Source organism: Amphiprion ocellaris, chromosome 18, assembly GCF_022539595.1.
Source record: "Amphiprion ocellaris isolate individual 3 ecotype Okinawa chromosome 18, ASM2253959v1, whole genome shotgun sequence".
Lineage (NCBI taxonomy): Eukaryota > Metazoa > Chordata > Actinopteri > Pomacentridae > Amphiprion > Amphiprion ocellaris.
In genome coordinates, this window is record NC_072783.1 from 30174681 (window position 1) to 30188534 (window position 13854).

Genomic DNA, 13854 nt, shown 5'->3' on the forward strand with positions numbered 1-13854 from the left:
GAAAACAGGGAACCCATTGGTAGTTTTAGTTTAGGATGCTACTGCGGTGTGTTTTTGGGTTTTAAGAGGTGAACAGGAAGAGTTTTTTTTCGTATTGATGATCTTTTACTTTGTTCCTGGTTGGAATGCCCATCAATGTCAACAGGAAGTTCACTTTTAGTTCTGTTTATTTATTTTTATTTTACTAACACCCATTTGCTTTTAACCCCCTCACATGTTGTGTTGTTGTAAACTTACTCTTTCAAATAAATAAACGTCTAACCATCTGGAAACCAGCGTTTGGACTGTTTTTGTGTTGCTCCTCACCTACTTCAGACAGCCGGGACATAACAACACTTTGTGGACTAAAGGCTATACTTTGACGTTTTTAGAGCGACATGCTATACTATGACATTTGTTGGGTGATGCGTTATACTATAGGCTTTTTTAATTGACATATTACTATGACGTTTTTTTGTTTGGTTTTTTTTGTTGTTTTTTAGCAACATATAAGAATTCGAACAGTTTTAAAAATTACTATACTTTTACTTGTGCAATGAACTACTATTCTATAGCATTTTATAGACGACATTATACTCTGATGTTTTCTTGAATTACATACTATTTTGACAATATACTGTACTATGACATTTTTTGAACCACATATCACACATGACAATTTTAGGCAACATCCCATCACTTTGCGCTTTTTGAACCAAATAATAATCTATGTTTTGGTTTTTTTTTTTGCCGACATGCTACACTATGAACTACAGGCCATACTATGTTATTCTTGAGTAAAGCATACTATACTTTGACATTTTCTGAACTACATCCTATACTATGGCGTTATACACAGAGTGCTTTGGTCACATGTTGACTTATAATCTAGATTTTTTTTCTGTTTTGTTTTTTGACGGGATTACTACAGACCTGACTGTGAACACTGTTGACACCCACCTGAGGGAGACGCTGCCTAAGATCTCAAGGCTGCTTGGTCGTGGTCTTTCTGGCACGTACTCTTCCAAGATGAGCCGGGAAGTTTAACACTGATGGAATGACACCAGGTCTAAGCCGACAAACTTCCACTTCCTCCTCAACCCATAGTCTCTGGGAAACCTACATGGAGTAAAAAAAAGTAGACAGAGAAGTAAATAAGTCTGTACACAACATATTTAAAAAGAAATTGTGCTAATAAATTAAGTACAAAGAACCAAATTAGCCAATATACTGGAGACCAGAGCTATTTAATTTGATAAGTATAACCTTGTTTAGCAACATTTCAATTATTTGAGAGCAGTCCTAAAGAACTGCCTGTAATCTGAATCATAAAATGGGTTTGGAGGAAGAACATAGATGGTAATCTGGATATACATGAGTTAGGCTTTATAACTACTATTGGTAGTATTGGTGGTAGTAATAGCAATGTGACTACTACTAGTAGTAGTGATAGTACACTACTGCTGCTGATACTGGCACTGCTACTACAACTTGTAATATTATTACAAATGCTGATAATATTTCTACAACTCGAACAGCTATTTATACTACTACTGCTGCCTGTACTTTTAGTATTACTACTACTGCTTGTACAACTATACTACAGCCACTATTAATCGTCTGGTATTTGGTTGTCAAGCTGCTAGCTCGCGTTAGTGTTTTGCTAGTGGCTAACTAGTTAGCTCTCATAGACTGGAAGCTCTCAACAAGATTTAATACTGAAAAAAGAGCCAAAAACTATTCTTACCTATGAAAAGTCATTCCAGGTTTACTTGTCTCCATCTTACGACGGTGTGTAACTGTATGCAGCACAATGAGCCGGTATACTTGTTTCCGTTTTCACGCCGTCTCCATCAACGGAATGCACTAAAACTTTGCCCCCACTAGCTTAGCCTCGCAGTAGCACGCAGCTCAAAGGGGCGTGTCTTATCTACTGATTCATATCTATGGGTATGACTACCCACACTGGACAGAAAACCCCGCCCAGAGCCGTTTGATTGACAGCTCAGTCCACCAATTAAAAGCAAAGGCTTTTGTCTTTGGTTTTACTTGGTGGACTGAGGAATGACAAAATGAAAAAGCAAATGCAAAACGGAAAAGACAATGATAAAATGGAAAAATAAAAGGAAAAAAGCGAAAAGGGAAAAGCAAAGACAAAATTTTCCTTTTTATTTGTTTATTTATTTGTTATTTATTTACTTATTTATTTATTTCTCTTTATATTTCCACATTTATTTATTTCTCCTTATATTTCCACATTTATTTATTTCTCTTTATATTTCCACATTTATTTATTTATTTATTTATATTTTATTGTGGCACTCCTGTGACTCCATAGGCAGTGCGCCTATACATTTCCCTCACTTAAGTTTGAACCAGCTCTAACAATGTAAGTGGTTATGTAACATCCCAACTAATTTCTTTTCCCTGTGGGGAAAATCCATTTGACGCTCACCAAGAAAAACTAGTTGGAATGTTTAGGAATTATGTAAATTCCTAAAACCATCATGCTAGATTAAAAATGGAGCTGCTATTCGCATAAAGCATCCTTACTTGTGCTGCTGTTTTGCAGTGAAAACATTAAATAGAGTTGTATACCTCAAGCCCCGCAGGCTGCAGCTCTGCAGGGTGGATGTCGATATCTGCCGCTACATCTCATTATGTGTTGTTCATCTAATCCTCAGGTTTGTAATTTGCTTATATGCACTCATGAAGTTTAAAGCGGGATTATGTGCCTGGCAACCAAATGTCATTTAGCTGCACATTCCTCACTGGTCCGCCGCAGAAAATCCACAGCAAATCAAGAATTTGGTCAACACTTCCTTCTGCTGATTGTCTATTAGATAGCATTATTAGGAAATATGAAGTAAGGTAAAGCATGTACTAATCCTAATAAATTCACTGAACTTGAGTTTTCATTCACATCTTCTTAAATTTGTCTGTCAACTAAATCTTTAATGAGTGTTTATCAGTTGTCAAAATGCTTCATTTAGGTGTATTTGAAGGAGTTGCCTTTAAATAATCATGGAAACCATGATTAATTTGGCAGCCAAGAATCTAAAATGAGAATTTGTGTAAGAGATTTGAGTCACATTTTCCATCATAGACAACTCAAAATTCTCTAAAGTGTCACTTAAGAGAAAAATAAAAAATTTGAGGGCTAATTTGAGGCTGTTCTTATACCTCCCAGTAGTCCTGATGATGTGAACAGATACTACCGATTGACATGAATCCTGTCTGAAATCTCCACTAAGACAGCCTGTCTCTGCTTTGAGAGTGTGGCCAAGTCCCAGAAAGGGTGCATCCCGCTATCACGTCCACATGTTAATAATTTAAGCACTTTGTCTAGAAATCAGGATCAGGGAAGTGCTCTGTTTTGTCTCTTGAAGTAAAAGCGAGCCAAATGGAAGGTCCCCCCTGAGTTCCTTCTGACCTATATATTTCAGAAGGTATGTGCGCAAACATTCTTAGCGACAGAGAAAATACATAAATACCACATCAAATATTTATTCCTCTTTGTCCTGCGGCTGCTTGGGGTCCTTTTATTCTGAGTGTAGATGACAAACAGTGAAGTTAGAAAGGTGTACTAGAAGCGAGGCTCGATGAAGTCATTTGTATCACCAGCTCATTCCCTCCAAGGATGCACTTCTGAGGCCAGTGAACACAGCAGAAAGAGGACTTTAAGGGCACCCGCGTCTCCAGTATGGACACTATTTATAGCCTTGAGAAAAGCTCTGGAGCTGCAAAACCATACCTGGAAATTTACTCCCCTCCGTCACATTGTACAGCAAAGCACACACATGACTTATGTAAGCCGCATTACTCGCACCTTTTAACAGAGGATGCTGCTCGTGATGCTCAGAGGAGGGGGGTGGGGGCGCATCGACTAGCTGTAATACAGAGCTAGGTGGTGCAAATGAGACTGGCTTTGAAATGCAAATTGCTCATTGTGTTGTCGGCTCAGAACAGAAAATCCACAGTCAGTGTTTCAGGAAAAACACATGATCCCATTTCACAAAGACAATACAGGTGAGATCAAATGTTTTTTGAAAATAATTTTTTTTTTTAATTGAAATGAGAAGTGGCTGTTTTTAAAAGACATCCACTGAATTGCAACCAGTATCCGGTTACAAGGACAATGTAAAAAGTAGATATTGCAAGAGATACACGGTTCAAAACAAAACTCCAAGTCAGCAGGCAAAACAACCACACAGAGAAGTGAGAAATGATGTGAACCCAGAGCCCTCTGCTGGCGGTAAAACATACCAACCAGCACAGACCACTATGAGAGATTCGTAAACAAAATACTGAGAAACAATGTAAAGATCACATTTCTGCAGCCATTACAAGTTTGATTATAGATTGTTTGCAAGCTATACCACAGTGAGACATCAACAAGCTCCACCAGTTTAACACAGTAGCGCTCACAGAGGCACAAAGACTTCCTGTCTTTAGACTTTGGCTTTTCAGCACTGAGTGAAAGTTAATATTATAAATGCTGAACTATGATTGTAAAAGTTATGAATCATTTGCATAGACTTGCAAGCAGGAGTACAATTTCAGTTAGTTCATATACAAAGATGAGATGCCTTTTGTAGATAATTACTGCATACATTCAAAAATTACCTATAATTGAAACGTGATCCTCTAAACAAGTATCAAGTGATCATAAATGTTGTGTGAGATAGAACGGTCTGGCACATCTTTGTAAATACTTACACAGTCGAAATGTTGGCATCGCCTCACTGAACCAATGCAAAAAACAAGGTACTAAATAATTCCTTGTGTAGGTAATTTATATATATTATATAATATAAATGGCAAATTTGCCTTGTTCTTCACTTTAAATTCTTCTTTCATCTTCAAATTGGATTCTCTTTAATGATAATTACAAACTGATATAGACTTTAGGCTTTAGGGAATTGTAGTACATTCTTAATGTTATTCTATGGTGTAAAGTTAGTTTACCTTTATAACAGTAACATAAGTACAATATTGAGTATGAAATGTTTAGGCACACACATTTTGCTTGATATGATTCCACCTAATACCCAATAATGATTAAGGTGTCTACTGCATCTTTTAAAACCAGACTTTTCAATCTTCTACTGTATATCATATGTACGGTAGCAAAATAAAATAAAAAATGAATATTGATTCACTGTAGTCATCGAAAAAGTGAATTTAACTGCATGCATCACAAGGGACACAAGGTCCTATAACATTGTTTTAGTCTGGACATATAGAGGTTGTCTTCCTGTCTTTTTAGTCGCTACCTCCGCACAGCTTCAACAGCAGCTTCTTGTAATCACCAGAGGTATCACCCTAAATAAAATAGAAAATACATTAGGAAAAAAGTGAAAGTTTTACTGAAAAAAAAAGCTGTTGTTAGCGGGACTTACTGAGATGTCAGTGTACAGTGATTTTCCATAGGTCCTCTGATACTCCTGTCTGATGTCCAACATGTCAATCTCAGAGCGGGACACCATGATGCGGATCAGGGTTCTGTCCTTGGTCCCTGCTCCCTGTCAACACATCCCAAAGTGTCAAATCATTTATGTCTCCCTCCACAACATCACAGCAGGACACAGCTGGTATGTGGTAATTACAGAGATGATAAACAACAGATGTACCTTCATGGCCTTGTGGAGCCTTTCTGCAAAGTAGCCCGGGGTGTTCTTGATGCATTTCACTAGAATATAAGAGCAAAGATTGATGTTAGTCACTACAATCAAGAAAACCAGATAAAAACGACAACTTTGCTTTACTAAGAAGATATAACCAATGTGGTAAAGCCATATTTGATAAGAAAAGGCATTCAAAGACTGAGCAAATGGGACAGTATGAAACACTATATTGGTTTTATACTGTATGACACCAATTTACTGCACATATATGGAACAGAGTCCTCATAGCACACTAGAAAGTAGTATAATAACAGTTGCATGTCTGTAGTGTCTGCAGGTATCACAACACAATCACAAAGATGATGAGCTAAAATTGCTGGAACGTTTTTAGTATTAGTCAGGTCATTCTAGAAAACCCTCAAGATGTTGGTCTGTCTATAATATGTTCATGTAGATGTTTTTTTCTTCTATTTTCTAAATGACACGTGTGTGCAGTCATTTCACCATTTTTGTTTTTCCACCATGAAGCAAGTTTGACAAAGCCAGGATTTATTTGTGTCAGCTGGCTCGACAAAACCTAAAACCCCAGTCAGATAATGGGTATCATGGCGATGGCTGTGAACTTTCTTCATACATTTAGGATTTGACCTTCAGACTCTGTGTGCGTTCACATAAAAGGGGGCGTTTAACTCGTCACTCTTCTTCTGCATGAAATAGACCAATGGTGTCCCGCCTACTTCAGTCAACATGTTGTTATAATGGAGAGATATGAGGAACATAAAAATTTATGACATTAAAAAAATAGTCCTGCTGCAAACAATGAAAAGCAGGAATGCTGGTAGAAAACTGTTAATCATGTGTTAAGATAACAGCTGCACATTAGAGCTGGTAGAGTCTAAACTTCACACATATTATCATTACATTTTAACTTGATGTGATGTATTGAGATGTGTTTAGGTCTAATACCGTCCCATTATGAAGGCTATCATATCAGCTTCTGGCTGAGTCAAACTGAAATTCATGTTACTGATTGAATATTCTCTTTAATAAATTACCAATAGAACAATCTATTTGCCATGGTGTTTTCTATTAGCTGCAGTACCAGCAGAGTAAAACGGATTTGGCAGCAAGTCAGGACCAAGTACAGAAACACATTAAAGAAATTTATGCATCACCAACTGAATACGTGTAAGGTTCCATGGCAAAACAACACAGTGTGTGAGACTCGCTCAGTGAGATTACTAAAGTACGGCTCAACAGGTTTGCAGATATAATTTATTCCCTTAGCTGAGAATCCGTATCACTGAGAGAACCAGCAGAAAACAATTTAGATAAAGAGAGACGCTTCCTACAGTCGATTTAATTCTAATATTCTATTTTTGAACATACCCTGCTCTGGACCAGGTTAGCTCCACAATATGAGTTACCATGGAGATCTACCAGGTAAAAAGAGAGCCACTTTTGCAACATTGAAAACTCTGGCTTTAGCTCATCACACCTCACTAACTGACTTATCTCACTTTGCAGAACACCTCTAAAGAAAGGCTTGCAAAACCAACTCAAACACTGACCAACATTTTTGGAAAACCTTTTCAGTTTGGTTGATGTTTGCAAAACCCAAAGGACTTACCCACAGCTACCATGCCAGACTCCAAATTGCCAGACATTTCCCTGCAGACACTCTTCTCAATGTCCCTCCCACACATCTGCTGGTACTCCTGGAAGACTAATAAAGACAAGAATCACAAGCAAGATGGTTACAGTCATAATATTTGAAGAGATTAAGACACTGGAGAAACAAAGCAGAAGTCTTGGATGGTGGAAGACAAACAATCTTGTGGAAATGCAGTAATGTTGAAAGTATACACACCTGCCCGAAGGTGTGGCTTGCTGCGAGCACACAGGATGGCATTAAACTGAGACTCGTCAGTTCCCACTTTATTTTCTCCAGCAGCATACAGTTTCTGAGGGAGACAGAAAAGAGGATCAGGTTTTTTCAAACACTTACCAAAAAAGTTACAACCCTAAACCAACTTCAAAAACAAGTACCTGAGCATCCTGTTTGGCCAATGAGATGTCAACAGTCTCCCTTTCATCACGGTTTCCCTATACAGAATGAAAGAAAGTGGTGTTCACACTAAAACAACATCCCATGGGAAGAGCACAGCAGCAGAATCAAAACAGAACTTTACTTCAGCTGGTATGTGTTTTGTGAGAACTTATCATATATCAAATGCAAAACAGCAGCTACCTGAGAGAGAGAAATCAGGAGCCTGCGGAAGTGACCAGAGGTGTCGCTGCTGATGGCATCCTCCAGGCTCTTCCCATACTCTGAAAGCAAGGTGGAGCTTTTCAGTAAAATGTATTCATTTGTGTACTATTTGCATTTTGGTGAGGCACCATGTTTTCAAGGGCCATTATTTAAGTTTTAAAAAAAAAAGTTAAATACAACTTCTGAACATGCATCAACCTGTTTTCACTTTCAAATTTGCAACACAAGTTATAAAATACTTAATTATTTGATTAACAGAGAGAATAATTGCCTGACTAACCGATACCAAAAATAATACTTAATTGCAGCCCTACATTGTCTAATATTTTAAGCAATACACAAGTTAATACATTTCTTTTCATTTAAATGAAGTTCATTTGTGTTTAAAACAGCATAGTTACCATGCAGGCTTAACTGTCATTCAAAAACATTTGATCAATTTACATCAGTTGTCATGGTAATATTCAAAACCACAGCTACAACCTAAACATGAGGTCTGAACTAAGGGTGAAGGCAGGGGACACCCTGGACAGGTCGTCAGTCTATTGCAGGGCTACACATAGAGACAAACAAACACACTCACATCCACACCTACGGACAATTTGGAGTTACTAATTAACCTCAGCATATTTTTGGACTGTAGGAGGAAGCTGGAGAACCCAGAGAAAAACCATGCATGCACAGGGAGAACATGCAAACTCCATGCAGAAAGATCCCGGGAAGGCGGAGACACAAACAAGGGATCTCCCAGGTGCAAGGCGAAAATGCTAACCACCAAGCCACTGTACAGCTGTCAATAATTTATTTTAAACAAAAAAAACTGCATTAAAACTATAAATGCCAAGATCACAACTAACCAGCTTTGTAGATTCTGGTGATTTCCTGAATCTCTGCATTGGAGCGTGAAGACAAAATCTCAATCAGACAAGCCTCATCAGTTCCAGCACCCTGAAATATAATCCAGAAAAGACATTTAAAGGCACATCTACTTCATACAGTAAATATGATGAACATTCATTTAGTCATCTGTCATTATCTGGCATTGAGTTGCACTGTTTTCCCCTTTTTTCCTATTACATAGTGAGAGATACAATGTAGTCTGGGCAACATAACTAAGAGTGAAGCATTTGCTGAGACAACAACTTGAGGTTCCAACCTTTATAGCCTCTCTGAGTTCAGATGCATCAAAGTATGCTGGGGTCCGCAACATGGCAAGAACCAGATTCTCAAAGTTTCCAGTGAGCTCAGACTTCAGATCACGGATTAAATCCTAAGAGGAAAAACAAAAAAAAATGTGAGTGCAAAGTCAGTTATGATATAACAGCCATATGGAAGCAATGAAAAGCTATTTCAGCTGTGCACAAAACAAGCAAAAGTAACATTACTTTTCATACAAACCTTCCCGTAAGTGGTTTTATAAGCTGCCACCATTGGAACCCGTTGCTTGTTGGTACGACTTCCCAGAAGTTCAATAATGGCATTTTCATCAGTGCCTGTTGAAGATGAGTTGCTTTTAGAATCAATTTATAATGTGTAAAAATGGAAGGAGCAAATGAAACTCTAATGGATGAGGAATGGTAATGCTTTGGATGGGTTTAAAATACTCAGACGGTGATATTTACTGACCAAAACCCTTCATAGCCTTGCGGAGAACTTCAACATCCCTCAGAGGATCAGCACCTGGAAAATCCTTAATAGAACCCCTGTAACCTCTCTGTAAAAGCAAAACAAATTCAAATATTAAGATAAAACACCACACAGTTACAAAGGTGTTGAAGTTGTCTGTGCATTGCTATGTAGTTAATGATTACATCTTACAGGAATGGCAGGTGCCTGAGGGTTGGATGGAACTCCACCTCCATATGCAGGCATCGAGGGGCTAGTTGCAGGCGCCCCGGGGTAGTTTGGCATGGGTTGGCCAGGGGCTGGGCCACCTGGGTGTCCCTGCTGAGCTCCTCCTGGCTGCACACAAAGGACAGCCGTAAGTGCTAAGTACACGGTGACAAACTTCATATAGAACAATCACGGTTCAAGTAGAGCTGCTGAAGATAAGGTGATTTCAGCAAACAAGAGATTTAGCCTAAGTCGGTCCATATGTTACTAGTGAGTTGGCACGTCTGGGGTGAAGAATTAGAAAAGAATTTAAGTACCGCTCCATAGCCAGCTGGTGCTGCACCCCAGCCTCCACCTGCAAGAAAAATATTGACATCACACTCAAAATGTAATTTATTCAAGAAACAAAACTTTTCCTTTACCTAACATGTGTATTTGGTTGTGTTTATGTATTTCCTGCAGCCTCACCTGCTGGAGGCATGGAAGGATAGCCGCCTGCTCCAGGTTGTGGTGGGTATCTGCCTGCCTGAGGAGGGAAGCCTCCAGCTGGGGCAGGGTAGCCACCGGCCTGGGGAGGGAAGCCCCCTGCTGCTGGAGGGTAACCGCCTGCTGCTGGAGGGTAACCGCCTGCTGCAGGAGGGTAACCGCCTGCTGCAGGAGGGTAACCGCCAGCCTGAGGTGGGTATCCACCTGCCTGTGGGGGGTAGCCTTCTGCCTGTGGAGGGTAGCCCCCTGCTGCTGGTGGGTAACCTCCTGCTGCTGGAGGGTAGCCGCCTGCCTGGGGTGGATATCCCCCTGACTGAGGTGGGTAGCCCCCTGCTTGGGGTGGGTATCCGCCAGACTGAGGAGGGTAACCTGGGTAGCTCATGTTCAGAACCTGGAGGTGACATGAAGTTGTGGTCTGTCACTAGGATGTACATTTGAGAGAAGTCACGTAGACCATTTTAACCACAGAACTTTTATGAGGAATGGTTTTTGAAACTGAGGAATTTGTATTTTAAGCTTCTTGTAGATTATACTGAAGGGGAACTTATTAGAGAGAAAATACAGTCAGAAAATGTTGACATCTTACCACTTCCACCTGCTTATTTCCCTGTCATAAAATGCTAAAATAGGAGTGTGTTTACGATTTCTAAGAGGTTTCTCTTCCCCTTTCTCAATAAAGACCAGAGTAAACATTATATAATTTCAACAAGCAAAAGCTATCAAATCTTTTCAGTTACACATTTTTGGTAGGAGCCCATGAACTGCAAGAGCCATTTGAACAACACAGGTGTTTAGGTGCCTCTGTGTCATTGCATAATTAACTAAAATACTAATTACAGCTTCCTGTATTGAATGGTAATGAGTTTACATGCACACCAGAAACAAGCAACTGATGGTTATGATGACAGCAGAGCGAGAAGTTCATGCTCAGTAAGTCAGACTCTGTAGCAAGGGAGAAGTTTCCTTATTGTGCAATGCATTGGAATTTTACACAAAGAAACACTCTCTGACTAAATACACATAGCGAGTTATTCAGTCAAGCAATTTGGCTGTTAAAATCCAACTTGTGCAGAGTTACTCATTTTAGTTTTAGCAGGAATTTAGATTCAATGAATTTTACTCAAAGAAGAAGGAACACCAAGGTCACTGGATTACACAGACATAAACAAACAGTGCTAGTGGTGGTTTCCTGACTTGGATTGTTGACCCTGCCTGTTGCTTTCCAGTGTTCTTCTTTGGACCGGCGAGGCTTTCACGTGTTGTAGTAAATAACACGATCTCTACGACAGGGGACACTTGCAGCCCCACGAAGGGACACATATGAGCGGGGAAATCCAGATTATATTGTATCTGATAGTATACAAAAACACACTCCAGAAGTTAACAACATAAATAAACGTTTAACTATGTGACAGAGTTAGCTTTAAAATAAAAACTCACTTGTACGCCTCACGCCCTGTATTCAGATTGGACTTTTCCGGAGAGCCCTGAAACTCTCCTAATCTGACAAGAGCATCGCAGGCCTTTGATTTCTAAACTCGCCAAGTAGCCCCAAGCTTCTACACTGCCTACATAACTGTATGCAATAAATAGGCGTGCACTGTGTATAAAGTCCACCTTAAACAACCTTAAGTGACATTTAACTCCAACACGTCCTCTGATGTCCAAGGGCTGAAACCGACCTGCGGTCCGTTAACGTTACATAACACTTTCGAGTGAAGTTAATAATTAGCATTTAGCATCCAGTCTGATAGACGAAGAAAAGATTAAAATAAGTAAGGAAAGTGTTACTGTTCAGTGTTAGAGAGCTGTTGTGACTTCTAATATGTAGAAATTCACTCGTTTGTAGCTGTTCGGCAGCGTTACCGTTAAGCCTCTGAGCACTGCTTAATCAGGCGAGGCTAATTTCCTGCATTCCACAGTTAGCGAGATAAGCTAGCAGACACAGCTAAGTTTACTGAAGCGCTTTGTTATACTTCGAATATGACGCAGAAAAATGCACTTTTTTCAGTATTACAGGGCGAAAATAGAGATTAGATCAACTCACTTACCAGATGCGGGCGTCAGATCCAGGAAGAGACGGGCAGAGAGAGCAGCCTGGAGGTGGGTGGGTCCTAAGCATTGTTTCCGTCCTGCTGCTGCAGCAGGAATCAACCTTTCCTCTGTGATTGTCCCCAGGCTGGAGTCACAGGCTGCTGTTGACTCACTTTCCCATGATGACCTCTTCACCACAGAGAATATGTTCTCCTTAATCCAATAAGTGATTTTAACAGGACAATGCAGGACAAACAGGCTCAGGAACAGTTTCTATCCATGCTCCATCAGACTCCTGAACTCCAAACACCTGTCTACCTGAATGCACAATGTCACTTATTCCATTTCATTTACCTCCCATATTGTATATATCTGCCCTCCTTTGCAGATGTTGTCATTTTTAGCATTGTTTTGTTATATATGTACATTTGATTCTATTATTTAATATTGATATTTTATTTCTTATTGCTTGTTGTTGTGCACCGTCCAGCAGAAGCTATTTATATTTTCGTCATGCCATGTATGATGACAGTAAAGCCATTCTAATTCTAATTCTAATTGTAATTTTTGTTTCCTGAGTGACAAAACAGATGTTTTCATTGCTGTCATGGGGGAGTCTGTCATTTATTTTAATATATTGGCCAACAGAGATCAAATAAAATGGATAGTTTAATTTCATAACAGAACACACCCCTTGAAAAGACATTATTAAAGTCCCTGTGGTCATTTCATTAAAGCCCTAAACATTAATTTCTGTGTATCAAAGTTATTTATTTTTCTTTCCATTAAATAATCACTTCTGCCTTAAAGTTCTCATATGGTTAAAACCTATTTTTATTATTTTTTTGTTGCTTTAAACTTGGAGGTGTAAAGTAAAAGCTGGTCTAAAGATATGAAGATATTTATTTTTTCCATTTCTCAAACCCTCCCACAAATAGACGTCCTTTAGTTTGACAATACCAGTGAGACTTTTACTTTACTATACACCAGCTAAAGGACCAATAGTTTTAGCTCAGACTTTATTAATAGTTTTTTTTTTCTTTTGTTTTTAACTTTCTAAAACTGCTTCTGCTAGCGCCACAAGCAAAATGTTCTGCTGTTGGCTGCATGAGTGAACACAAGAGTCTTCAATCACTCCCAGCATCCAAGGAAACTTAAGATCCCGTATATTCTTTGACATTCCATGGCCACTTGACTATAACAAAAGCAAGCTCTTGACTGTTTGCATGTTGTGCAGCTAAGGTGGCTAACATTGCCAACAGCTTTGATTATATGCCCACTGCTCTGTGGAAGCTGTAAACCTGAGAGACATTTAGCGATGGTGGAAACATTAAGACCAATTATAAAACCAACAGACAAGGAATGTGTAATTTACTGTCATCTGCTGTGGTTCATTGCAACCTAAATTCAGCCAGTTTTTACATCTCTTTACTTCTCTGTTGCTCTCTGCAGTCACATGTACTAAATTCCAAATAAAGTTGTTCTCATTTGATTATTTTTTTGGTTTCTGTTGCCACTCTATATGAAACAGTGACTAAAATGTAGTTCATTAAGACCACACCAGACTAATTTTATATCAGCAACTTTGTCTGACCAAAACACAATAAATTTGAGGTAAACAAA

General features: G+C 39.1%; 1 protein-coding gene across 2 annotated transcripts; it reads right to left on the reverse strand.

The window, feature by feature from the left end:
• Positions 1-4021: 4021 nt before the first annotated feature.
• On the reverse strand, positions 4022-12404 carry anxa11b (annexin A11b). Of its 2 annotated transcripts, none has more exons than XM_023265763.3 (15): positions 12249-12404; positions 10180-10588; positions 10029-10066; positions 9697-9840; positions 9505-9592; positions 9277-9371; positions 9035-9148; positions 8736-8826; positions 7858-7937; positions 7656-7712; positions 7477-7570; positions 7237-7332; positions 5613-5671; positions 5382-5504; positions 4022-5304 (listed from the first exon to the last, which is right to left on the reverse strand). In XM_023265763.3, the coding sequence occupies exons 2-15, from the start codon at positions 10577-10579 to the stop codon at positions 5245-5247; spliced, it is 1539 nt and encodes a 512-aa protein (XP_023121531.2). In that variant the 5' UTR covers positions 10580-10588; positions 12249-12404; the 3' UTR covers positions 4022-5244. The 2 variants fall into 2 exon arrangements, with proteins under 2 accessions (XP_023121531.2, XP_023121532.2); XM_023265764.3 differs by lacking the exon at positions 12249-12404 and adding an exon at positions 11638-11783.
• Positions 12405-13854: the final 1450 nt, after the last annotated feature.